We start from the raw sequence: 26,708 nt of genomic DNA, 5'->3' as shown, positions 1-26,708 counted from the left end.
TCCTTGGAGAACTGATGCCGTACCTTCCCTACAAGGAGTTTGAATAGGATAGGTATTCAGTTGTGTGCCAGGATGCTTTCAGCTGCAGACAACAGAATGGGAGTAGCAACTGATGATAACAACAGGGATTTGTGTTTTCTCACGTAACAAGAAACCCAGAGGCAGGGAGTTCCAAGGCAGGTTTATGGCTCAGTGACAGCAGAGTTTGGGTTAGTATCTGTGATGACTGCAGTAGTTAGAAGCATTCCAGTCTCTCAGACAGTGTCCAGAGCATGGGAAAGAAGAAGGTGGGGCTTTTTCCTGTCCTTTTTTCATCCTGGTAGAAAATCTTTCCCAGAAGGCCCCAGCAGACTTCCTGTCAGGCCCAATTGACCAGAGGTGGCGCGTGACCATGTCCTCACTGCAGGGTGGCTAGGAAAGCAGGAATCTGGCATTTTGGCTCTGTGATGTAGTAAGTGGACTCAATGAGTGTGGAGGACAGGGAGGGAAGCATCTGCCTGCCACATAGAGAAGGCACCTTGCACACAGTAGGTGCTTTCCTGAGGGTGGCCGTGAATATGAATGTTATCTATGAAACAGGTATCTAGACTGAGAAGTTGGCCCTTGTGTTTTGTTGTGTGATTGTCTTTTGCCATGATGGGCCATCAGATATTTTTGAGTAGAGAGTAACTTAAATGGAATTTGTTTAGGATAGTAACCCCATTGGCAGAATAGCAGGGAGGCAAGGTTAGAGAGCAAAGTGATAAGGCCTGAACTTTAGGACGGAAAAGAGTAGGCCAGTGTCGGAAGCATTTTGGAGGAAGCAGCAGCAGTCATGATTGCTTGATTGGGCAGTGGAAGAGAAATGGGTTTAGGATGGCTTCCAGCTTTCTAGCTTAGGTTAGGGATTGTGGTGATACCATCTCCTGAGGCAGGAAACAGGTGAGAGAGAGCAGGTTTGGAAGGATAACGAGTTCAGCTTTGGCTCTGTGGACTGAGTGACAGAGCTGCCTCAGTGGTGAGGCCCGGCAGGCAGCTGGATATGAATTTTGACCTTGGGAAAGACATCTGTGAAGGTGAAGACTCTCACTCACTCACCCGACTCCTGGCCCAGGTCTTCTGCTTTGTTCTCCCTTAGGTAAGATGTGGGGGAGCCCTTCCTGCCCCCTCTTTCAAGCTTACTCTCATTTCTCTTTGGCCTCTGGTAATTCCTAACATAGTTAACAGGAGGGATTTTCATTGTATGTTGTGTTAACTCTTTGTTTAAAACTGCTTTCTAGAAAGTTCTGTCTATACTGATCTGGAGACTGTTTATAAATCAGTCTTTATGTGTGTTTTTATAGGTTCTACAAACATTTTTGCTTCTGGTTCAGAGCTTCATAGTTCTCTAACATCAGAAATTCATTTCTTGAGGAAGCAGAACCAGGCCCTCAATGCAATGCTCATTAAAGGATCCAGAGGTAAGAATTAAAGGAGTCACTGGAAGTCTGGAACGCCAAAGCCTTCTGTGTCATGGAAAGAATGCAGGCATTGGAGTCTGACCAACCTAAGTATGAATCCTGTGGCTCTGTGATGGCTTTACACCATTTAATTGCCTCAGCAGCCCTGTGAGGTGTTTCTATTTTATAGCTGAGAATACTGGAATCAGAGAGGTTCAGGAATACCTCATAGGGCTGTTGTGACAATTGAACGGTGTAAATCTCTCAGCACAGTGTCTCTAATAGGGGCTCAGTAAATGTTACTTTATTTGCTTGTCACTCATCTCCCCTATAGCCACGTGTCTCTCATCCTAGTTCACAGTGGAAGAAAGAAGGGCTGGAAATATAATACTGCCAAAATCTCAATTAGTGATTTCCTACTGTCAGCAAAGTTTATCCTGTACTTCTTATAAAGACCCCTTGTCTTAATTCCTTCTATTTGGAGCTTGGCTCCCAAAGAGCTTTCACTTACATTATCTTTCACTACTGAAAACAGTTCTGGGATGAGGTATCATTAGCCCTATTTGACAGGTGAGAAACTGAGGCCTAGGGACTTGCCCGGCCTGTGGTCACAGAGCTAGAAGGTGGTAGAGCTAGAACTTGGGCCAGCTTATCCCACTTTTCCTAAAAGGATATTGATGCTCCTTTTGGCTTAAGAGATGAAATTGAGGCCTCTGTCAGTCATTCATTCACTCAGCAAACATTTCCTATCTCCTGTGTTACTTCAGGGCCGTGTAGACTGTGATACAGAAATGGATGAGATTTCATCCCTTCCCTCAGGGAGCTCATAGTCTGATGGGAGAGACAGCCAAACAATCTTGGCAGGCCAGTGTGAACCTCAGCCACAATAAAGTTAGGCTCTGGGAACTGCAGGACCCTGGAGAAGGCATCCTGACTCAGGAAAAGCTTGCCTTCAAGAATGGAGGATGAGGAGGGCTTAGCGAAGGTGCTGAAGATTGAGAGGAGCCAGGGCCTTTTAAATAGAAGGAAGAGAGCAGACAAAGTCCCAGGGGTTAGCGCTGAGGAGAGTCTAGGCCGTTCAGGAAGGGTAGGCAGCATGATGTGTCTGGCGCTTGAGGGAGGAGGTGAATGCTTGCTTAGAAATTATCTTGTTGTGGTTAAGAATGGAATCAGACTGAATCCGAATTCTGGTTCTGCCACCTACTGGCTGTGTGACCTTAGGGAAGTTTCTTATCTGGAAAACGGAGAATAATAGTGCCTGCCTCAGAAGTCGGCCCTGGAGATTAAATAGGGCGATGCATGAGAAGGCCCTAATGTCACACCTGCACAGGTAGTGCTGGTGCAGGTCAGCTGTTACCACCACCAGCACTGCTGGCAACTCGTCCTTATGGAGCTTCCAGCCCCCAGAGTGCTCCTGACTCCCTGTGATAAACCCTTTATAGATGGCAGCTCAGTGAATCCACACGATAACACATGTAAGGAAACAGGCATGGAGAAGTGAAAAGCCTCACTCAAGGTTATGAAGTCAGTAAATGGAGAAGCCGCTCTTGAATGTGGCCTCTCTGCCCCCAGCCCCTGCTTTTGACCATGGTGTCTCTTGTGCCTCTGGGTGTATTTTATTCCTCAGGAGAGGTGCTGTCCTCAGCCTGAGGAGTGAATGGGCCTCAAGGTGCCATCTGCACAGCCCTGCCGGCCTCCTGGTGCTAGGCTGGTAGAAGGCCTGAGGCCAGGCCAGCACCCATTCCCAGAGTTCTGGGCCCTGTGTTTTCCTCTGTACTTCCTACCCACTGTTTGCTCTGTGAAGGCAAAGTAACTAGGTTTGCATGGCCTGTTCTTTAATAGAAAATTAAACAGGCCCATTTTATCCCAGTGACGTTTAATCTGCAGCCTTGATGTTGACAAATTTATCTGCCCAAAGTGTGTAAGATAATTGGAATGCCAAAATCATAAATGCCAGATCGAATCTCATTCTTCTTTGTATTCTTGAAGTGCTGTATTTATATAATAAGGTTGGAAAAAACAAATGGTGGCCCTTCTCAGTGGCACCTTTTTGTGTTTGCAGATAAACAGAAGGAGAATGACAAATTACGAGAGTCCCTCTCCAGGAAGACCGTGAGCCTGGAGCACCTTCAGCGGGAGTATGCCAGCGTGAAGGAAGAAAATGAAAGGCTGCAGAAAGAAGGCAACGAGAAGGAGAGACACAACCAGCAGCTGATCCAGGAGGTCTGCCGCAGCGGCCAGGAACTGAGCAGGTAGTGGCTGTGCTTCCCTGGTGGCCTGCTGGCCGTACCACGCATGCAGACACTGGGCTGCAGTCGTGGAATCAGCACGCAGGCCTCTGCCTTAGTGCACAGTGGCAGGCAGTAGACACAAACACATTGTACGTCTGGTGGGCCTGCAACATATGGAGAAAGATCCTGTAAGGAGGAGAGGGCTTGGCAGTGGGTTGCTGTTTTTTGTCGAGGGTGAGTCAGGGAAGGCCTTTGTGAAAAGATGCCATTTGCTCAGAGAGCTGAATGCAGTGAGGAGGTGAGTGCTGCAGCTACCTGGGAAAGATCATTTCAGGCAGAATGGGCGCAGGCCCTGAGGCAAAGTGGCTTAGGCCTGTGCCGGACAGAGCACGGCAGTGCGTCCGGAGAGGGGGCTGGCAGGATGCCAAATCACATCGGGCTGCAGAGTCAGTGTGAGGACTTTGGGTTTTCCTCTGAGTGGCATGGGAAGCCACTGGGAGATTCTGAGCAGAGGAGTGGAATTAGGATTAGAGAGCACATGGAGTTCTTAACCATGCATGTCACTTCTTGGTCCACACTCTTGTGACTGAGGGTGGAATTGGCCTGCTCTGTGGGGTTTGAATAAGTTACCCTGAGGTAGAATTAACCTGTCCTTCTCATGCCTGTGGGGCCTTCTCAGGGTGCAGGAGGAGGTGAAGTTGAGGCAGCAGCTGCTCTCACAGAATGACAAGCTATTGCAGTCCCTCCGAGTGGAGCTGAAGGCGTATGAGAAGCTGGATGAAGAGCACAGGAGACTGAGAGGTACTGAGGACTTCACCTTGAGGCTACTGTGCTTTGGGCTGTAAGACCACCCGACAGCTGGCTGTAGGCACAGGAGGGCAGAGCTCAGCCCTCTCCACTCTGGCCTCGTGGGTAGAGTGGATGGGTGTTGAAGCTAGCGCTTTGACCCACTCTTCTTCTGAAGGAACAGCAGGAAACATAGAAGGACTGAGGCTCAGCACCCAGGCCAGCCGAGGTCTGGGTTCCCACTCACTTGTTCCCAGCTATGTGACCCTCAGTAGGCCACTTCACCCTTTGAGCCCATACCTACCTCTGTAAAACATGTCTCTCAGCACCTGTTGTGTGGAGAATTGTGTTGAAAATTGAATGAGACCATTTATTGAAAGCATCCTAGGAAGATACCTGACATGTAGTAGGCACCCAGGAAACGACTTTCATTATAATCGTCCTGCTAGTGTATGTTACTTTTTGCCCATTCATTCAGCAAACATTTATGGACACCTCTCATGTGCTGGGCATTGCTCTGGGGATGGTTGTTGGCCTCGTTGCTCTCTGTATCCCAGGAGAGAGACCAGCTCAGAGTGCTTCAACTATAAGGTCTAATGTTTCAGAATCAATTTTGAGGTGTGGTGAGGTGTTTTTTTTTTTTTTTTTTTTTTTTTTTTACTAATTTTCCAGATGGTTTCTCTCTATTGAAAGTTTATCTAGAAAGGGGTCATCTCACAGCTTTTGTTTTCTCCTCAACTTGCTTTTCTTATTCTTGCTGTTGTGTCTTTTTAATATAGTGTGGCTCTTAAAATCATCCCCTTTCATTCTATAATTCTAGCCCAAATAGATTTTATTACTACTAGACATAATTTCGGGGTTTGGTTTGCAATTTGCTAGGCTTTTATGGCCAGAAGCGAAAATTAATTTCCAGCTCTTATTTAGCCTGTGGAATAGCAGCAATTAAGTCTGCCAATATTTTTGTTTCTAAAGTCAAGTTGTTATTTTAAACTCTACCTAGTTCTTAGGAAGGGGGAGGGTGATGGTGGTGGTGGGTGTAAAATGCGATTGAGTTCCTTCGATGGCTGACCCTTTGGTTGTGGAAGATGTCAGGGCTTCTCTTTGCACATGTCCACAGAGGCGTCGGGAGAAGGCTGGAAGGGGCAGGATCCTTTCAGGGACCTGCACAGCCTCCTGATGGAGATCCAGGCTCTGCGATTGCAACTAGAAAGGAGCATCGAAACCAGCAGCACTCTGCAGAGCAGGCTCAAGGAGCAGCTGGCAAGGGGGGCAGAGAAGGCACAGGAAGGAGCCCTCACTCTGGCTGTCCAAGCCGTGTCCATCCCTGAGGTGCCCCTTCAGCCTGACAAACACGGTACTGTCCCTGCCTCTCCCCACTTGCTGAGAATGCAGCTCTGAGCATCTGTGTGTGACATGTGAACTTCTGAATGATGCCTTTGCCCCACAGAGGTGTCTTTCCATTGATAGCTGACACGCTGTACCCTAGGAGCCAGGGGACCTGACTGCTAATTAATTAGCCGTCACCTTGGGCAAAGTGGCGTAATCTCCATCTGAGGCATCTTGATTCTCAGGGAAGTGGAATTTGGACTTCCAGACACCCTCAGTGCCTCTGGCCTTGCTCCCTCCTATCCATTTAGTCCTGCCTGCATCACTTTGATGCTGAAATTTCTTTTAGTTTCTCTTACTACGTTTAGAAGGGAACCTAAACATCTTAATCTGGCTTTCAGTGTCTTTCAGGATCTGAAAATCATCCTGATAGGTTTAAAAAGTGGATCTGTTTTGCATTTGCATGCAGGTTAATTGCCTAGCCCTGGAGAGGCTGTGGGGGGTACCAGGAAGAGGACCAGGCACCTCTGCCACCCGCCCACCGCAGGGCGTGGAGCAAACCAGTAAATGGTTAGACTCCAAGCAATCAGGCAGCCTGTCCTCTTTGCTCTAGAGATGAAAAACAAAGGCCCAGAGAGTGGATGGGGCTTGCCCAAAGTGGCACAGCAAGTAGGCAGCAGAGCTGGAGCTAGAAACCATTTCCAGCTTCGAGTCCAGGGCTGTTCCTAAACCCCACTGGACTCTCTGGAGCCTGGGGTATCCTGGGATTATCATCCTGACACCCATAGGGTAAATGTGTGTATTCAGTGGGATGAGGAATGCCAGCCTGCTTTAAAAGCAAGTATTGTACTAAAGTTTGGACTGACTTTTACTTGGATATCTCTAGTTAAAAAAATAAAAATAAATCTCTTAAGGAGCACCTGGTCGATCCGCCTTAGAACTCGTAGTGATTAGTTCATTGATTTCTCATTGACAAGGATCTTAAAATTTAATCAAGAAGATGATGTAATAATATGAAAAAAGTGAACAGAGAAAAAAAGCTCATGATTCTACACATTGATCATTTTTTAAAATTTGCATATTTCTTTTCATTTATTAAATATGAGCATGAATTCATATTTTTCAAATTGGATTTTGTGTCATTCTGTGTCCTTTCTTTGTTTTTGCCCAATATTACATCATACATGTTCCCTGTGCTTTCACATGGGCTTCCTAATGATTGTTTGCAGGCTATTCTCAGTCATCAATCCATGACCCCGTTGATTATTAAAGTGGTCTCTGATTTGGAGCCATAATAGACATCAATGTTAATATGCTTTTTGCTGTTAAATAATATTCTTAGGAGAAAACCCTACGAGGGGAAACTCATAAGTTTGGAAAGGTGTCATATTGCCACCTTCTAAATAGTCTGTACATAAGCAGTGTACAAAGGTAGTGGTTCTTGTGTGACCTCAGCATTGGGCATTACTATTTTCAACACGGGTCTGCACCTGGCCCCTTTTAAGGCTTTGAGGAGATGGGATTCAGGAACTTGTGGGGTAGGCTAGGGGAGATTGAAGCAGGGAGAACAATTCTGTGCTTGGGGTACCCAGGAAAGGAGAGTTGGGTAGCTGAAGTGAGGAGGCCATCAAACAGCCTTTACCTGCTTTTGAAATTTGCCGAAAGCAGCCCTCATCATGCCTGGCAAGAGGCATCCAGGAGAGCATTCAGAATTCACAGTGCTGCCTCAGTAGAAAAGTTTTCTAATTTCCTTGAGTCAAGATCAGAATTATAGGCAGCAGCATTTCTTCCTTTGCAACAGACTTCTCAGGTCTGTATTTAAGTGCATCTGTTTTAAAAATTCTGTTCTAAAGGCTGATGTCTTTCGCTGAGAGTGATTCCTCTCGGGGCCAGCTCTGTGGAGCTGACCTCCTGGCTCCTTGGCCTTAGGAACTGTAGCACACCCCTGGGAAATGCTGGAGTGCAGTCAGCCCACCGTCCAGTGGTGCGGGAGCTCGGAAGGGGAATCCTAAGCCCTGGGCTTGCTTGCTGTGTGCCACTGACATGCTGGGTTATGCTGGACAGATCACTTTCTATCTCTGCCCCTTGAAATCTGAATTACAATGTGTTTCACCCACTGAACTATTGAGTCCAATAGCTTTTCATATGAGAAAGTGCTTTCCAAATTATAACGTGTTGCACAGGTCATCTGTACAGCATCTATTGGTTTTGCCTCCTTACAGTGTTGCAGATACATCACCCCCTAGATCCTATTGTGGGTTACTCTCATCTCTAGCTTAGGTTAGTGTGGCAGCCTCCAGACTTACTCTTCCAGTACAAAATACAGACCTCAGCTCGACATTGCCTTGCCCAAAGCCCTTGAGTGGGCCCCTCAGTCGTCTTGGTTCTGGCCTTGCGTTCTACTTTGTCCTTCCCTGCACCCTGGGCCTTGGGTCTATGAACTGCTTATTTCTCCCTGAGTGATGATTCTACTCTTTGTCCCACTGTCTGCCTCTCACCTGCCCATTGTGCTGCCTGGCATTTCTTTCCCTCCTTCTTACCATAGGTCAGTCACAATAAGTCTTAAAACATAAGGTTTTAAAACAGGTATTAGCCTTTGGGAAGCCAAGTTGCGGGTAGTGCCCCTCACCTGAGTCCCAACAGCCTATGTTTCCCTCCCTTGTCCTTGATCACACTAAAATAAAATGGCTTATTTACTTTTCTGCTGAGAGTTTTTCTAGGGAAGGGACTGGGCCTGGTCACTCTGTCTCCCTGGTGTCCCACAAAGGTGGGCCTGGCAGGACAGAGGCCCAGTGAAAACTTGAAGGAATGCTGTGTGTGTATGGATAAGTGAATGCGAGGGGCTTGACTGTATTCTCATTCAGTTCTCTCTTGAATGCCGACAACAGTGAAACTAACAGTTCTCGTGTTTTGCATTTTGTAGATGGTGACAAATATCCCATGGAAAGTGATAATTCATTTGATCTGTTTGATTCCTCCCAGGCAGTGACACCAAAATCAGGTACAAAGCTGAAGTCTGGGTAACTGTGGCAGCATTGAATGTGACAGTAGGACTTTTTAACTTGCAGTAAAGGGGGTCCCTGGTCCCAACTCAGGAGGGTATTTGGCAAGGATTTGGGATTTCAAGTTCTCAGCATCCCCAGCTGGTGATCTCCTCCTTCAAGCCAGTTAATCCACTCCTAGGTGTTACCAAGCTTAGAACATCATTGGGTCCCTGTTGCCTTAGATTACAATTGTGACCACCTTTGTGAGGCTTTCAAGGCCCTGCAGGATCCAGCTCCAGTGGGCCCGTCCAGCCTTCTCCCTTACCCTGGTGTAGCCACACAGGGGTCACCATCCTGCAGACAGGCCCACACTTTCCTCTCACTGTGACTTTTAGACCCCCTTTGTCCCACTCTTTGCCAATAAAAGTCCCATTTCCTCAAGACTCATCATGAATGCACATTTCTCTGTGACATGCCTTTGCTGCTGTCCTTGGTCAGAATGACTCTTCATTCGTGTAATTCTTGCTACTTGCTCAATCCAGCTCAAATGCTGCTCCTTCTCAGAAGCCTTCCCTGTTCTCTCCCTCCCTGCACAGATAATTGTTTTTCCTGGTTCTGGCCCTTCATCACTCTGCTGTTGCACCTTCTTCAGTGTCTGTGTTCTGATCAGACTGTGGGCTACTGGAATGCAGGCACCAGCTTGAGTCATCCTTGTGAATCTGGGGTCTTCTGCCGAGTGGGTGGTTGATAAGTGTTGGTTGAGTTGACTTGAGCCTCTCCTACAAGATGACTCGTAAGCCCAGTGTGGGGTAATATACAGAGGTCCAGGAGCCATGCCTCTTTTCCCCTCTGGGCTTGTGTTGGGTGGCATTTGGGCACGAGGGCCTCTCCTAGCCCTCCTAGCTAGCTTCAACATCATAAGCGTCTTGAACGCAGTGTTACCTGAAACAGATTTTACATCCTACCTCTCATTTTACAGTTTCAGAGACTCCTCCACTCTCTGGGAATGGCACGGACTCCCTCTTCTGCGACAGTGGCAGCTCGGCAACTAGCGCTCCGTGTGTGTCCCGCCTGGTCGCTGGCCACCAACTGTGGGCCAGCAAGAATGGCCGCCACGTCCTGGGCCTGATTGAGGACTATGAGGCCCTGCTCAAACAGATCGGCCAGGGACAGAGGCTCCTTGCTGAAATGGACGTTCAAACCCAAGAGGCTCCCAGCTCCACAAGTCAAGAGCTGGGAACAAAGGTAACCTGACCACAGAGCTGGTGGGCACAAGCTGCTCCCTGGGAGTGTCGGTGGAAGGGGTAGGGGAGTCAGATGGCGCAGCTGTCCTCATTAGGACCCTGAGAAGAGGGACCAGGAAGTGTGGCGCCAGAGAGCTCAGAGGTCAGGTCCAGTGTGGGGGACTATTGGTGGTGGCTGTGTTTGGTGGAGTTCATGCCTTGTATTCCTGCAACTGCTTCATGGGCTCTGCTGTCTTGCTCCCATGACGGCCTCTGTACATCTGGTCTCTCATCCAGTCTTCTCTCCATCTGCACCCTAGTGTGTCTGTCCATTCATCCGCCCATCCATCCACCTGGCTGTCACCCATTATGAAGTGGAATTACTAGTTCAAAGGTTGTGAACTTCTTAGGGCTCTTGATGATAACTGTTGCTCCATTACTTTCCAAAACAGTTCTATCTCTGTTCATGAACGTTTGTCTCACTACATTTTTGTCTTTGTTGAGGTTTTGTTGTTGTTGTTGTTGTGTTTTTTTTTATTTTGAGACAGGATCTAGCTCTGTCACCCAGGCTGGAGTGCAGTGGCGTGATCATGGCTCACTGTAGCCTCGACCCCACCTCCTAGGCTCAAGCAATCCTCCTGCCTCAGCCTCCCAAGTAGCTGTGACCACAGGCGTGTACCATCACACCTGGCTATTTTTTTAATTTGTTTTTAGAGACAGGGTCTCACTCTGTTGCCCAGGCTGGCCTCGAACTCCTGGGCTCAAATAATCCTCCCATCTTGGCCTCCTAAAGTGTTGGGATTACGGGCGTCAGCAATTGTGCCTGGCAGTATATATATACATTTTTTTTTTTTTTTGAGATGGAGTCTCATTCTGTCGCTCAGGCTGGAGTTCAGTGGTGTGATCTTGGCTCACTGCAGCCTCCTCCTCTTGGATTCAAGTGATTCTCCTCCCTCAGCCTCTTTAGTAGCTGGGATTACAGGCGCCTGCCATCAGGCCTGGCTAATTTTTGTATTTTTAGTAGAGATGGTGTTTCACCATGTTGGCCAGGCTGGTCTTGAACTCCTGACTTCAGGTGATCCAACTGCCTCGGCCTCCCAAAGTGATGGGATAAAGGCATGAGACACTGCGCCCAGCCCAGGTATTTTCATTTATAATGATTTTTTTGTTACTTTGGTATCTAAAAAGGGTGTGTCTTTTTTCTCTCTTTTTTTTGAGACAGGGTCTGGCCATGTTGTCCAGGCTGGGGTACGTGGCATGATTATGGCACACTGCAGCCTTGGCCTCCTGGACTTGAGCAATCCTCCCATCCCAGCTTCCCGAGTAGCCAGGACTACAGGTGTGCACTGCCACACCTAGCTAATTTTTTATTTTTTGTAGAGATGGGGGTCTCACTATGTTGCCTAGGGTGGTCTCGAATTTCTGGGCTTGTATTTCCCCTTTTCTGAGTCACATACGTAATTTTCTTGTGCCCTTGATACCTCCCAATTTGAGTTTGCTCTGCCAGCAGTACAAGGCCCTGATATCACATTCACTACAGCAGGGCCATTTAACAGGGACCAGTAAAGGCAAATCGTTTATTGCTTGCTGTTGGTGTCATTTTCTCTGGGCAGGTCTCTGTGGGCCGCCAAACAGTAAGAATGGCCCTCCCACAGACCCTTTACTTGGAGTAGTAACTATAGTTAATGCTGGTGGTTATTAACCATGGTGGTTATTAATCATGGTTATTGCTTGGGCTAAAATCACCACTGAAATTCTCTCATAATCTACGATTCACCAGTCTTTAAGTACAATAAATTGGTGTTATGTGGTACGAGGCTTTCGCTCAGCGTGTGAAACAGAAGCCCTACAGTCTGGAGATTTATGCTGCACGTTAAGGCTTGCTTGTCTAAAATCTTTTTCAAGACTGCACGTAACAGCCTTCATATCCCCCCTGTGTAGGGTCCACACCCAGCACCACTGAGCAAGTTTGTGAGCAGTGTGAGCACAGCCAAGCTGACCCTGGAAGAGGCCTACAGGCGGCTGAAGCTTCTCTGGAGAGTCTCACTCCCCGAGGATGGCCAGTGTCCCCTTCACTGTGAGCAGGTAGGTGGTGACACATGTTTCAGAGGCTCAAGGATGCCACTGGGGCCTGTGTCTCAGTTTCCTCCATGCCAAGCAGGGGCCCACAGCAGATGTGCCAACCATTTGGGGTATGTATTAGGGAGGAGGTGAGATGGCACCGTTTGCCATGGCTTCACTGTGTTCTTACTTGATCCGTCCCACACTCCTGTAGCCATGACCCGTCTGAGCATGTCTTTGTTGAGTAGAATCCTGTCTGCATTCTACACCTGAGGAAACCAGGACTCAGGGAGCTGAGGCACTTAGTCAAGGCTAGAGCTTGTTTGAAAGCATAAATATTGGAACCCAATGTTTATTATTTTATTTTATAGGCTTTAAGTCCCAGTTTGTCCTCATGGACTAGCTCATTCTTTTCTACTCATCATCTCTTTTATTTTAGGTGCCTTTTCTGGACCTTCTCATTCCTATCGACAGCTTTCATCATCATATTTGAGTGGACCTTGTTCAAAATCTGTTTTAACTACTTAGGAATGACAGGCTGCAAACCAGGAGTCAGGCAGAGTAGAAGCTGTCCTCTGATTTCTGTGTGTGGGATACATGTGGTGTCATGACAAGGTGAACGCCCACTCTGGCTAATCAGAGAAACCTCCCTGGAAGAAGGGACATGCAGGTTAAGGAAGAGTTAGAACTCTCTGCTTGGTGGCATGATAGATATTTCCCCCTTTGTTTATCTAACCTATCTGTTCTTGCCAAAGGCCAGCAGGAAGGCAAAAGGGAAATTTACATTTTTTGTCATTATCTCATTTAGTTAAACCCCTTTTGACAGCTCTCGGGTCTCTCAAACATGACCATGAAGTAGCTGGTGGAGCAGCTCGCTCTACTCTGAAGGTTCTAATGAGCCTGTCCTAAGATTTCACTTTTGGGATCCTGGGGACAAAGTTTGGATACACTAAGCTTGGGGAAGTTGATAACTATTCATTCCATAGAAAAATCGTTTTTTGGCCCACGTTTAGCTGGTGGCAGTATCAGGTGGGAGACAGAGTATCAGGGAGGAAGGCTGAGACTCACCGGGGTCCAGCCCCACATTGGTCTTTCCCTTCTTCTAATCCACCAAGTCCTGTTTCATCTTAGGCTTAGGTGACACAGATGGCCTGACTGCCTGGAGTGTCCCATGTCCTGCTTCTGGCTGGCTCCTTCTCACCTTTCAAGTCTTAGCTTAAATATTACCCCAGAGTCAGAGAGAGCTCCCTGATTCCTCCATCATAGCATCCTCTTCTGTTTCATCATAGCCTTTCAACAAGTTATAATTGTATATTTGTTTAACGTCTGTCTTCCTCTATTTTCCTTCAGAGGACAGTGTCTGTTTTATTTATATTTTTTGAATGAACCAGTGATTTTTTTTTCTATACACCCAAAGTAGTACCTGCCTCATATGATTTTCACATAAACACGTCTGAACTAAACAGTTGACCCTTAATGCAACGTTTTTATCCTTAGCACATCGTAGTAACTGTTAAATAGACAGAAATACAGCTCATACACATATATAAAATATATATGCACACAAAAAAAATCATAGCCACATTGATTCTTCCCTACTTGCAAATCATTCCAGGAGTGGTTGGTGCTCCTGAGTACCCCTTTCCTTCCAAAGGTTTCTCGAATAATTGATTATGCTCACTTTGATGTCATGGAATTGTGGCGCCAGAAAAAGGACCTTTGAGATGCTCCGATGTGTTTGCTGGGGTACATACCTGCTGTGTAGTGTTAAATTGCCTCTAGCCACTTTTCTGTCACTGCTGTGTTTCATACAGTGCCTTTGCTTGGTGTGAAATGTGCGTAATGCTGATTTCCATTTCCAAGTTTTCACCAACAACCCAGGGGTTTTTGAACTACCTGGTTTTCTCTTGAGTGTTATTAATTGCCTTTTACGTTTAGTATACCATCCCATGTGGTCTGGACTGCTCTGGAAAGTGTGTATCATGTGTACCAGTTGTGTGGAGGGATACAAATGTACACACGTACTTGTTTATAATAATTTTTTTAAATGGAGGATAAACAATAACAAACCAGGCTACATATAGTAATGGGAGGGGAGAGATTGGAATAACAGATAGAAGGTAGATTTCTCTGAATAGACCTTGTTTTGTAGATTTGACTTAGCAAGTATATAAATGCATTACATAATTATAAAAAAATCAAAATGAGAAAACAGTTTCTAAAAATTCTTGGCAAGATGAAACAAACCTTACTGTATATGGCAATGTAGGCATAACAACACAAAAAGGAAGCATTTCAATGACTAAAGCACAATAATTTGACCACACATTTCTAGTAGAAATATTCTAAGGGCAAGAAAAAAATTTAAACTCTTGTTAATGTTTATATTGGTAGTAATAATATTGATATTCGTATTCTGAATTATTATATTTCTATTATAAGATAAAACAAATAACTGTTAATTTTATTGGAAACTGATTTTTTACTGTAAGGAAAAAGAGATATGAAATCAAAGAACCCTGTAATCCTAAATTTGAATAGCACATATCAGTATTAACTTGTGATGTATTATCATCCATTAAAAGAATTTTTTGAACTTTCTCAACATACAAAGCTTTAGAAACAATGTCTGTTCTAGCACCAGTGAGTGCCCTTGATGCCCAAATTATGGTTTCTAGATAACTTTGCCCGCTAAAGGGAACTAGGGTTCCTTGGAGAAATGGCTTGCTGCTAGGTCTGGGGCAGGAGATGTATAGTATGAGCCTAGAACATATTTCATCCTAGTAAGAAAGGATCCCGTGTGGGGAAAGAGGGAGAGAACCCCATGGATTTACAGTGGTTCCCGTAAGTGTGGGCCCTGGACCTGCAGCATCTGCATCACCTGGAAACTTGTCAAAAATTCACCTTCTCAGGCCTCACACCAAACCTACTGAATCAGGAACTCTGAGAGTGCGCCCCAGCAGTCTGTTTTTACAGCCATCTAGGTAGGTTTGAGAACTACTGGATTTAAAGAAACTCAAGAGATAATCAAATGCAAAACATGGATCTTATTTGCATCCTGAATTGAACCAATTGTTTAGAAAAGAAAATTATGAAGCAATCAGGGAAATGTGTTCACTGACTGGATGTGGTGATACTAAGGAATTACTGCCTTTTTTTTTTAAGGTATCATAATGATACTGTGTTGGGCTTTTTGTTTTTTTTTTTTTTTAAGAATCTTTTTATGGCCGGGATGGTGGCTCGTGCTGGTAATCCCAGCACTTTCAGAGGCCAAGGTGGGAGGATCACCTGAGGCCAGAAGTTCGAGAGCAGCCTGAGCAACATAGTAAGATGCCGTCCCTATTTAAAAAAAAAAAAATCTAGAGACATCTAGTAAAATATTTTATAGATGATACGATTGATTGGGTTCTAGGGTTGGTTTCAGAATCATCTTGGGGAGAGGATGCGCAGGAATGTAGTAGAGATAAGTATGGCCATGAATTGATCATTGCTGAAGCTGGATGGGCACTTGGGCGTTCATTATCCACTTCTTTCTGCTTTTGTAAATGTTTGAGATTTTTTTCACCATAAAAAGAAAACAAGCAAAAATTCCTGTCCCCGAAGTCAGGCAGAACACTGACGAGGAAGCCTGAGGCCTCCTGGGAGGGAGTGGCTTCAGCGCTGCAGCTCTGTGGCCCTCAGGAAGGGTTGTTCTGGTGACCTCCTGCAGACACTGGGCATGCTGCTTACACCCAGCATCTCATTTGATCCCTTGCGGAAATCTTGAGGGAGTTAGCTGTGATTCTTCCCTTTTTCCAGAGGTAGGAATGGAAACTCCAAGAGGTTAAGTGACTTGCTTCAGCGTCATATAGCTGGGGAGTGGTGGAGCTGTACTTTGAGCCCCTGCTGTTGCTACCATGGAATATTCATCCTATAAAAATGAAGATTTGAATCCAGGGGAACAACAGACATGTAAACAATTAAAATTGCCTGTTGTAAGTACTGGATAGAATATATACAGGGTGTTAGGAGAGCACTAGTGAAAATTAATCCACCGTGAGTGGGTAAATGGTGTCATAGCACCTACTCTGCGCCAGACACTGGTGGTTAGAGGGAGGAAATGAGTGTGTGGTCAGTACAGGAAGCAAACAAGTAAAGGGCCAGTCACTCCAGTGTGCCATGGGCAGGGATGGGGAGACACTGAGCCCCGGGGCACCCAGAGGAGCAGTAGCCAGCCTAAAAGAAGTGCCAGGTCAACTTCCTGGAAGAGGCAAAACCTGAGCTGACTTTAGAACAAGGAATGGGTCAGCCAGGCCGAGTTGGAAATGATCATTCCTGCCGTCTTCCATTATCTCATTTGAGTCTCACTCTACTGCATTGTGATAGCTGGGTCAGGGATGATTATTCCGATTTTACAGATGTGGGACTAAGGCGTTGACTGTAGAGAGACTTTGTCCTGGAATGTGTGGCCTCTGGAGCCATGACCAGAACCTAAGCCTTTGTGGGCTCTTAGCCCCAAGGAAAAGAATCAAAGCAAACCTAATGTTTAAAATTAGGATCTGTTTGGGAAGAACTGTCAAAGTCCTTGTACCTGACATGACTGGTTAATCTTAAAAGTAGGTTAAGTCAGGGAATCAAAAATGATACGTACCTTAAACATTTTAGTTTAACTTAAAACAGACAAATGTACATTCATTTGCCATTCTTTTGATGTAGGGCCAGGGCCTTTTCTTTTGAATATGGGTCTGCTGATTGGAGTTTCACATCTTCCCTCTTTCATAAACTGCATCTATAATGTATGTCTGTCACTTCCAATTTCTGTTTCTTTAAGATGAAGAGAAAACTTAGACACTTGCAAAGCAATTTGAATATAGAATTCTTCTAGACTATGTTCCTCCCACATCTTTTATAGTTGTCTCACCCACACCTAATTTGCCAGAAATGTGTTTTTTAGTGACTTGCTTTTATCAAGTCTTTCCTGAAGCATATGTTAGTTTTCATACAACCAGTTCTCTCTTTTAATACACATATTTCATGGGCTTACTTAATATTTAATTAAATTATGCAATTTGATTACAAGTACAGCTACCATAAACAAGTTTGGGAACAAACTAAAGTGACTCTTCGTGAGCTGACAGCTCACCATCTCTCCTGTTGGAAGCAGAAGTGTTTCGACGCAGCAGAGAGCGGCCTGTGCCACGGTGCTTTTCTGACAGAAAGGGAGTGTCCTTCCCCCTGGGAGCTGGTTTGCTGGAGACTGGCTCAGAGGGCTCCGCCGTGCGTGTATTTCACCTCGGAGCACTGGGGACTCTGGTTTTGCCACCCATCCAGAGTTTACTCTGAAAAACCAGAAGAGTTTCTTCTAATGGAGCATACTTTCCTAGTAATACTTTTATATGATCTTTTGAAGATTTAAACATTGAAAAGTTTTTAAAATCAGCATTATAGTTTTTGTAAAAGAAAAAGATCACGCAATTTGAAATCATATCTCATGGAGAGAATTGTTAACATTTTGATGACATCTCAATATACACATCTATGGATGTGGGCGTTTATATTCAGTTTTGTGGAACAGGAATGCCTTGTATACAGGACATGTTGTTCTGGGCTCTTTTGTCACTAACTGATCATTTTTTGGTATCAATACATAGAGCTCTATAACATCATTTTTAATAGTTGCAAAATTATTGTATTATATGTAAGTACCATAATTTATCCAGATCTATACTGAAATCAGGTTATTTTTTCCTACCACGAACAATGCTGAGACGAACATCCTTGTACATAGGCATCGTTTTGTGCTTATGTTCTTATTCCTTGGGGGAAATGCCAACGTGTAGAATTGCTGGGGCAAAGAGTTAAGCGCCTCTCAGTTTGGTAGATCTTGCCAGGGCGTTCTCGCTGGGCCATGCCATCCCGCACTTCCACCAGAGGTCACGAGGTGCTTTCCCCTTACCCTCAATGGGTTTTGTCCAATTTTACCTTTTCCTGGTTGTCAGGAAAAGGCTTCTAGTTTCCATTCAAAAATTTTTGCTAGTGAGGTTGAGCGTCATCTTTTTATATGGCTTTGTAATTCTTCCTATGTAACATGATGTTTTATGTTCTTTGTTCATTTTTCTAATTTCTCTTCTCTTTAGATTGGAGAAATGAAGGCAGAGGTCACCAAACTACATAAAAAATTGTTTGAACAAGAAAAGAAGTTGCAAAACACCATGAAGCTTTTGCAGCTGAGCAAGCGCCAGGAAAAAGTCATCTTTGATCAGTGTGAGTGAGTGTGGGGGTGGCCGCTATGCCTGACCACTTCCTGCCTCCGAGGGCTCCTGGTTCTGCCCTGGATTACCCACTTTGGAGTCCAGATGGTTTGTAATCATGCCTCCTATCTGTGGGCTTCTTTTCATACTCCATCCTTTCTGACTCACATAGACAAATGTATTCACTTAACACACCTTTGTAGAGCGGCCCCTTGGTGTCAGGGACTGTCGTCTCACTGGGAGACAGTCTTGTGGCCTGTGCAGTGATGGGAACATGCAGAGCACTGGGGTGGGAGTTGGGTGGCCATCACTCTGTCCCGGCGAGGTGGGCATCTTAGACAAAGTGATTACCTCACTGAGTGTGAAATGAAAGCAGACGTCGTCACATGGAGCGGGGAGTGGCAGTCCCTCAGGGAAGAGCATGGACAGAGGCACAAAGGCAGGAAATAAGGTTTTGTATGTGAGAAACCAAAACCAGTCCCTGTGGGGTAAAGGCTGCAAACAGTGAATTAAGGTGGGAGGGATTGGGGTCAGGGAGTACTTCATGAAAGACTGTAGGTGGCAGGCTCAGGGCAGAGGATTGGCCTGTCACTTCTGTGTGCAAGAATGGCTCACTGGTGGCTGCTCCACCAGTGAGGGGGAGGCTGATTCACTAGTCAGACAGGAAAGGTGGCTAGGATGCTGGGGATCCAGAGGAGGGCATGGATTTGAGAAATACTTCTCAAGGCAGATGCCGAGACTCAGGGTTGGCGAGGTTAAGTAACTTTTGTAAGGTCAGTCCCAGTTCTGATCTAGCCACTTTGGAGATTGATTGGGAGCAGCTCCGTTTCCCGGTTTAAACCCTCAGCACTCCCTCCCGTTGCATTTAGAGGAGCAGGCGGTAGCTGAGTTTCCATTAGTGCCTGTTGGCAACATGGCCCTGGCCAAGCCTGCGCTGTCTGGGTGTCAATTTCCCTGTCTTAGGAGAGCTGCTGACTGCAGCACTTTTTCTCTGGAGGTGCCAGCCTGCCTTGTGCGGCTCTCCTGTCAAAGTCCAACATTTCTGGGGCACTTCTGAGAAGCACAGAACAGAGATTATTGCCAAGTAGGAGTTCTCCTTAGCCACCCCGGGAACCTTCTGAAAATAGACTCTATGAGACTGGCAGTGTTTGGACTGCAAAAGAGAGGAGCTCAGCCACTGAGCAGGCACTGAGTTCCTGTTCTTTGCCTCTTACGCCAGGCCCTGGGGACAGAGATGAACTAGACAGTCTTTGCCAGTGGGGATCGTGGGCTTAATGGGGGAGACACAGAGCTTAGCTGCAGGACGATGTGCTGAGTGCATCCTAGGAGGCCTGAGAGGTGGTTCAAGACTGACTGGGTCTTGAAGAATGACTAGGAGTTTGTCAGCGAAGGGGCAGGAATAGGATTCTGGCAGATGGCCCTGTGGACTTGCTGGTGTGCTCCCAGGGGTGAGAGAGAACTGAGTGCTCAGGGATATGCTTAGGACGTGCAAAGGATTTTCCTCTGAGAGATGAGTGAGAGCGAGAAGCAGGAACCAGGTTGCAAGGAGCCTTGTGGACAGGACTCCAGGACGAGCAGCAGGGACTGGCGGGGTCCATGCGTGTATTACAAGATCCCATGGCTGAGCTTGGAGGGGCCAGGAGGCTGGGAAGACCTCCTTGGGGGCTGCAGCAGTCCCCTAGGTGGGCAGTGGGTCAGGACTGTGGGGGAGAGGGGATGGTTTTGAAAGATCGTAAGGAGGTCAACCTGGCAGAATGGTGAATGTCTGTGGGGTTCTGGTTGAGGGTTTTGTGTCACTCGTAGAGAAAAAGAGCACCGAGGGGAACCTGGAGAGAGATGGTGCCAGCTGTGGTCCTGTTAAGACAGCTGTGGAATATTTGGGTTAGACTCTTGGAGCAGCAGTGGGGTGGGACGCGATGCTCTGCATAGATCTAGAGAAAGGCAGAACTCTCTGCATTGGCATCTCTCCTCCTCAGCAGCCTTTGGCCCTGAACAGTCACAGGGCAGGTAGCTAACCCTATTGACAGGTGAGAAAATTGCAGAAGTAGGTTTGGATGGGTTGAGTACTGTGGTCGGTCAAAAGGACAGAACTAGAACCCAGATCCCCTGTGTCCTAGGTCAGAGAGCATGGAATTATGGATTGAGCACAGTTCAGATCTCCACTCTCCTATGTGACCTGCATTAGACTAAAACCCTAAGCTTTCGATTCCTCATCTCTAACTGGAGACATGAGTTCCAAAGGACTCAGACTAACTAGTTGGGCCCGGGTTCAACAGCAACTTTATAAAAAGCACCCCAGTTTTCTCATCTGTAAAATAAGGATGATAACGCTACCTAAACTGTATTGTACTTAGCACAGTCTCGGGGGCAGAGGAGATGCTCAACCAGTCCCTCCTCTTTCTTTCCATTAGGCCAGACCAAATCCTATGCATGGAGGTGGCAAATCATTCATAGTAAGAAGAGCCGCAAATGTCTCATAGCACTTCTCCTCCTGAGCTGGTGTTGTCCATCTCCATGTCTCCTAGGCCTGGCACAGAGCAGGCTCCGCCAGAGCAGGGTGAGGGGCTTGCTCCAGGCAGCATAGCTGGTGGCTGACCCGGGCCTGCAACTCCTCCTTTGCGAGGCTCTGCAGCTCATCCCAAGGAGTCAGGTCCTCGGAAATTCTCCAAGCCCTGCGGACTTCACAGACCTGCTCTGGGTCTAAAGGGACTAGGTGAAAGTTGGCATAGCACCTCCTCTTCCTCCGTCCCCTCATGGTGATGGGGAAGAGCAAAGGCCAGGGCTGATTGCTGCCTGGTCAAACTGACACCATACCTTCTCAGAGTCTACAGGGGAAAGTAAGGAAAGGGCATCCCAGTGGGACCCTAAGAGTCCTGATGCCCTGGGGCCACGCACTGGCCGTGTGACCTGGAACCAGCTGCCTCAGTTCCAAGCCTCAGGTCCTCATTTGCAAAGCGAGGACAGTAGTTCTGCCCCATAGGGTGGGGGAGTATTCAGTGAGGCCACAGTTGGAAACCACCTGTCACCAGGTCAACACTGCTCAGCTCAGGTTGGTACCTTCTTCCCAAGCACTCTGCTGAGGTGGGAAGAACCGTGGACTGAATTGGGCAGGCCTGCGTGTGAGTCCCATCTCTGTGCTGGGGCCAGTTTAGATTTGGGACGAGTCCTTTGTTGCTGTGTTCCTCGGTCTTCTCCTTGCAGTGGGGATTTCTGTGCTTTGGAACGTGGCAGTGCTATTGAGGTGTAGGGGTCCTCTCAAAGCTTGAGCCAGGTGATCCTTAGTTCTTCTGCCATGAGCTTTGTTCTCTAGGGACATGGAGTGCTCTTTCACAATCATCTTTAACCTCCACAGCTGTGATACTTAATCTTTTCTGGGTCTTAGGCCCCTTGGTGAATCTGGAGAAAGCTGTGGTCTCTCTGTGGAAAAATGCAGACGTCCAGATACATACCCCCATTTGCACACAGTGTCGGAGGATTTAGGACTGACCCCCCAAACATATCCAGGGCCCCATGTCAGGAACTTCGCCCTGCAGCAGGAGGTCAGGTTGGGGGTAGAGGGGCGGTGGCCACCTCTGAAAGTCGTTTTGCTTGGCTAAAAACAAAGTCCACACCGTCTGTCCCGTCCCCAGTGTCACAGATTGCAAATAAACTCCATTACCTCCAGATGGAAATTTTCGTGAGGCAAGAAATCAATATTTTCTCAAGGCCACCACATGACAGACACCTATTCTAAAGAAGCCACTGGGGAGTCGGGCTGTGTGTGTTGGGCGTTGAGTCTGTTACAGCCTCTGGCACTGTTGGCTAAAGGCGTGGCTCCAGAAGCCTTTGGTATTTCCAACGTGGGGAGTAAGCTGATCTTACCCTCACCAAGCCCTGTTGAGAACAGATTCCCCGTCAGGCTCAGAACTCTGATCAAGAGGGGCATTCTTGCCGCTGCTGGAGTTTGTGTTGGACAAGAAAAAGCCTGAAGGAAGACCCACCTTTACAGTTGCTCCTGAAAGCCAGGGCTCGCCTGCCCCTCCCGGGAATTCTGATACACGGGGGATCTGTCTAGTACAGTGCTCCCGGCGTCAGTGCCAGCAGGGACCTCTGAAACCATCCCACCCAACCAGCTCCTGTCCAGGCAGAATGTGACTTGCCCAGGGGAATCAGGCTGGGCTATTCCACCAGCTAAAGGGCAGGCAAAGGAGAAGCAGCATGCCCATGGTTTTTTCTTCCAGGCCATTTGGAGCTGGTTCTAAGAGCTGCTGGGTAAAAACCTGGCTTTGTAGAACTTGGACCGTCATATGTGGGTCTGCCTGATCGGGGCACAGTCCCTTCCCACAGCTGCTTCCCAGAGGGCCTAGGAAACTAAAGAGTGCTGGGTAGGCCCAGGCCTCCACCCTCCCAGCGCCATTGCCCTCCCTGGCCCACAGAAGTGAGCCTGAGGGATACCTGGACAGCCAGGTGGCCGTGCAGAGCTGTAGTGTCTTCTGTGAACCGGCATAGCGTGCTGTAGCCTCTGCATCGCTGTCAGGTGGTGGCTTAGCGGGGCCTCAAAGAGGTGTTGTTGATGCGTTATTTGGCCCTGGGGTGTGTGATGGGTCAGGTGGGCCCTTCGTACCTCCCTCTGGTCTGGATGCTTCAGACCTCATGTTGTCTACATGTCTGAGCCCTTTGGGGTGGAGCTCATCCTCCCTGCACTTGGCTTTCACACGGCTCTCTTGGATATCCATGCCCCTAATCATTGCATTCTTTGCTCTCTCCTCAGTGGTTGTAACCCACAAAATCCTTCGGAAGGCCAGAGGAAACCTGGAGGTATGCCCTTTGAGTCTTTTCACTGCAGGCCAGTGGAAGGTCAGGAGGGGTGCAGGGCCAGAAAGGACCTCTTGAAAAATGAAGGTGCAGGTGGAACCAGGGGACGTGTCCTCCTCAGAGAGTTGTTTCTGCCAGCGGTGCATGAAAAGTTGTGTTTTATCATGCCCTGTCGCCAGTGGGGGTTCTAAGTTTTAAATTTGTATGCTATTTTTACCAGTAAGAAATACAGCAAACAATGCTTGGCACATAGTAGGCATTTGATGAATATTTCTTGAATGAATGAATACAGTATGATCTCATCATCATTTTATTAGGTAAATATTTACTGACCAAACTATGTCTTTGAAAGCACTTTGAGAATAACAGTCTCGCTTTTACCTCTGTCAGGGGTCTTACTTCAGAAACCTCCTTTGGACTTAAAATTCTCCTTTTTTTTCTTCCTTTTCCTAGCTTAGGCCTGGGGGAGCCCATCCAGGAACATGCAGTCCCAGCAGACCAGGCTCCTGAGAAGAACTTTCAGCCAATAAAGCTTGTGCTTCCCCCACCGAGCTCACGCTGTCTCTTTGTTCCAAGTGTGGTTCCTATTTATTGAGGAAGAAAGAGCTGTCTGGCCAAAGGAAATCTATTTTTTCCCTTCATGTTTTCTCTCTGAAAGTTGGCTTGAGAGTTGTTGTTAGAAAGGTGCAGGTGCTCCACAAACGGGTGGTAAAAAGGCCTCGAGCTCTTGGATGTTGTATTTCAGATCAGGGGCAGGCACCGGAGCTGAGTCTGTGCGCCTTGGTGGGCTTCACGTCTTCCCCTGGATTTGCTTAGTACTCAGCCAGTGCTGCAGTTTGAAGATTCTCATTAAATGATTCATTTCATTTCACCTTGACGATTCTGTTGTTTTGTGTGGAGCCTCAAAGCCCAGGTCCCAAAATCCCAAGTGGGACAGGCCAGGGTTCCACGAGTCACATGGCTCACTGCTGAGCTCATTCAAGTGTCCAGAGAAGAGCACCTCCGTGCAGCGTGCCCGTGGGCACTGGTGTGTGCTCAGCATCTCACAGTCCGCTGGACAGCAGCCCTTGCAGTGGTGCCATTCCCGATTTAGCAAAGAGCAAAGTGAGGCCCAGAGCTGGGATGTGGCATTTGCATTGTTCCCGTGATGACAGGGGTGTGTCATCAGCCATCCACATCGCTGCCTCTGACCACGATGCCCCCAGCCAAAACACTTTAGCGGCTTCCCACTACCCTCTGATCCAAGCCTGAGCCCCTAACAAGGTTTACAAGCCTTGCTCCTTGCCCGTCTCACCTCCGCCCGCTCCACTCTGTGTTCCGGGCAAACGGAACAGTGTTCTCCCTAGTCTAACCCAGGCTGCGCCCTCTTGGACATGCTCCTCCCACCCTTTCTTTTTCTAGTTAGCTTTGAATGGTCCTTTAGAGATATTTTTTCTGCCCTTGGAGAAGCCTCTCCTGACCCAATACTAGGTGAAATGCCCCACCTGTGCTCCCGCAGCCCGCACACCACTGTGCCAATCCTCTGAGTCCCTGGAGAGCAGAGGCTTGTGTCGACCACAGAATTGCCAGCACCTGGCCTGGTGCCCAGCTCCCCAGACACGATGGTGAGGGGAGGAGATGGGATTGCACTTGCTGGAAGCGTAGGGTGCAGCAGCCTCGGCTGGGAGTCCGGGGAGTGGCCTCATGCCACTTTGCCTGTCTCCCCATCCATTAAGAGAGGGGCGGGGCAAGTCGGCAGTACAGACCCTTTCTGTTTGGGTTCCTGCCATCTGTGCTCTTCCTGAGAAATATTTGCACAGATGTACCTCGGTAGAATACGCACCAGTGTATGAAAACTCAGATTGAGCCATAATGTCACTGGAGCGCCTTTTGCAAGCAGTCACAACAGTTGACTTCCTAAATGGAAGCTGGGTTGGCCGAGGCGCTGGGTCGGCGTGGCGCTGTGGAGCAGGAGGCCTGGTTCCAGTCCCGAGTCTCGTGCTTCTGTAAATGAGAGTTACTCTTGCCCAGTACTGTTACAGAGTTCGGAGCCTCAAATTTTGGAAGCAGCTGAACAAGGCCCTTTCCACAAATCGGTGACGCTTCTTCAGTGTCTCAGTTAAGTTAACTTAAGCAAGTTTTAAAGTACTGTTTTAAGTTCTATGGCTGTGTTGTGCCAAACCCCTATTAACCTCAGTAGGGGAGGCACCAGGTTCAAGAGGCCTGAGAAGAGACCCACAGAGCCAGCAGACAGGATGTGGGCTTTATTAGGGGCTCACATACAGGGGAACAGTCCAGAGGCGGCAGGCTGGACAGGAGAACTGCTTTTCGTATAGAAACGGATGGTTCGGTGGCAGCAGCTGAACAACACAACCCATGGCCCAGGTGGGGCAGGAAAACCGCCACCACTTATAAACAGCATGCAGTTTATATAGCATTTTCACTTAACCTTCCCCCAAGGACCTCTACCTGGGAACCTTTTTTTAATCCAAAACTCAGGGCCTCAGTTCCCTGTACAGCCCATGTCCCATGAGATGGGCTGGGGGGCTCAGATATTCCTCACAAACAAGGAACAAATCTCCGGGTTGGCCACTCCTAGATTCTCTAGCTCAGAACAACATTAAGACGCGTCTGCCATACAGGGTCGTTCTAAGGGTATGCTTAAGCTATTGCTGTCAGAGCGTTTACCCTCCAGGCAGATGTGCACAAATGTAAGCATGTGTGGTTGCGGGGGCAGTGGGGAGGAGGGGAGTAGGTTGTACAGTGTGGTAGATATAGCTCAGGCAAGGCCTGGAAGTCAGACGTGGGCTCAGATGTCCCCACAGGGGAAGAGTCCTACCTTGCCTGGCACATGGTCAGTGCACAGCCCATGGGAGCTGAACTTGGTCATTGGCAAGGGCTTGAGGTGGAGGCATTGGAGGAGAGATCCACATTGGATTCTGGCACATCCCAGGTCAGTCTGGTTGGTGAACCCAATGCCTGGAGCAGGACCTGCAGAGGAGGGGCTCCAGGAGCCCAGCTGGCCATTTGCTTCAGGTCACCCACAGCTTTTCAGGAACACAATAATCTAAAACGAAGTGCATTTTTATCTGCCAGTTTAGAGTCACGTAAAATACTTTCAACCTTGGGCTAGTGAAGACCCTCCCTCTTCTGGGAGGTGGAGGAGCAGCCTGGTTTGTTTGGGCTGGATTAGTGCCAAGAACAAACTCTGCAAATAAGACAATTTGGACCTTGGAAAAAGCTCCATTGTCCCTGGTGAGTTAATTTTACCAGCAGCTGAATTCAGGAGGCTTTGAAGCAGTAATCAGAAAATGCGTCAATTTCCCGTCAGTGAAATTAATCACCACGTGTGCTGGAGGAGCTGCACCTGAGAGAAACAGCTGCAGGGACTAAATGTATAGTGAGAGAAGGGTTGGGAGACAGGCCCAGGGCCCCCTGCTTGCCCTACCTTGGAAATGGTGCTTTGATCTCACTTCCAAGGCCCACCTCCCCACGTCCCTATCAGGATCCTGGAGAGTAAAATCCTTGCCCCTCCGGCCGGCGCTCACCTGGGTGGCAGTAGCCATACTGTGCATCTCAGTAATCTCTACCACCTCACCCATTTTACAAATGAGAAGACCGAGGGATGTAGCCAGAATTTGAACCTGAGTCTGTTAAAACCTGATGTCCCTTGGAT

The 26,708-nt window shown here is 47.6% G+C and overlaps 1 protein-coding gene across 4 annotated transcripts in view; it reads left to right on the top strand.

The window, feature by feature from the left end:
• CDK5RAP2 (CDK5 regulatory subunit associated protein 2) overlaps positions 1–23,604 on the top strand; it is a 183,965-nt gene extending 160,361 nt beyond the window's left edge. For all 4 annotated transcript variants that reach the window (XM_054502815.2, XM_054502812.2, XM_054502816.2 and 1 more), the window contains 10 exons: positions 1,323–1,439; positions 3,481–3,670; positions 4,329–4,450; positions 5,553–5,789; positions 8,685–8,762; positions 9,725–9,990; positions 11,910–12,053; positions 18,146–18,272; positions 23,010–23,056; positions 23,507–23,604. In XM_054502815.2, the coding sequence (XP_054358790.1) occupies positions 1,323–1,439; positions 3,481–3,670; positions 4,329–4,450; positions 5,553–5,789; positions 8,685–8,762; positions 9,725–9,990; positions 11,910–12,053; positions 18,146–18,272; positions 23,010–23,056; positions 23,507–23,563 (1,385 nt within the window). In that variant the 3' untranslated portion in view covers positions 23,564–23,604. The remainder of the gene's footprint in view (positions 1–1,322; positions 1,440–3,480; positions 3,671–4,328; positions 4,451–5,552; positions 5,790–8,684; positions 8,763–9,724; positions 9,991–11,909; positions 12,054–18,145; positions 18,273–23,009; positions 23,057–23,506) is intronic.
• The last annotated feature ends 3,104 nt before the right edge of the window (positions 23,605–26,708 follow it).

This window comes from Pongo pygmaeus, chromosome 13 (genome assembly GCF_028885625.2).
Source record: "Pongo pygmaeus isolate AG05252 chromosome 13, NHGRI_mPonPyg2-v2.0_pri, whole genome shotgun sequence".
NCBI lineage: Eukaryota > Metazoa > Chordata > Mammalia > Primates > Hominidae > Pongo > Pongo pygmaeus.
Note: the sequence above shows the minus strand (reverse complement) of the source record. Positions and strands in the feature narration are given on the sequence as shown.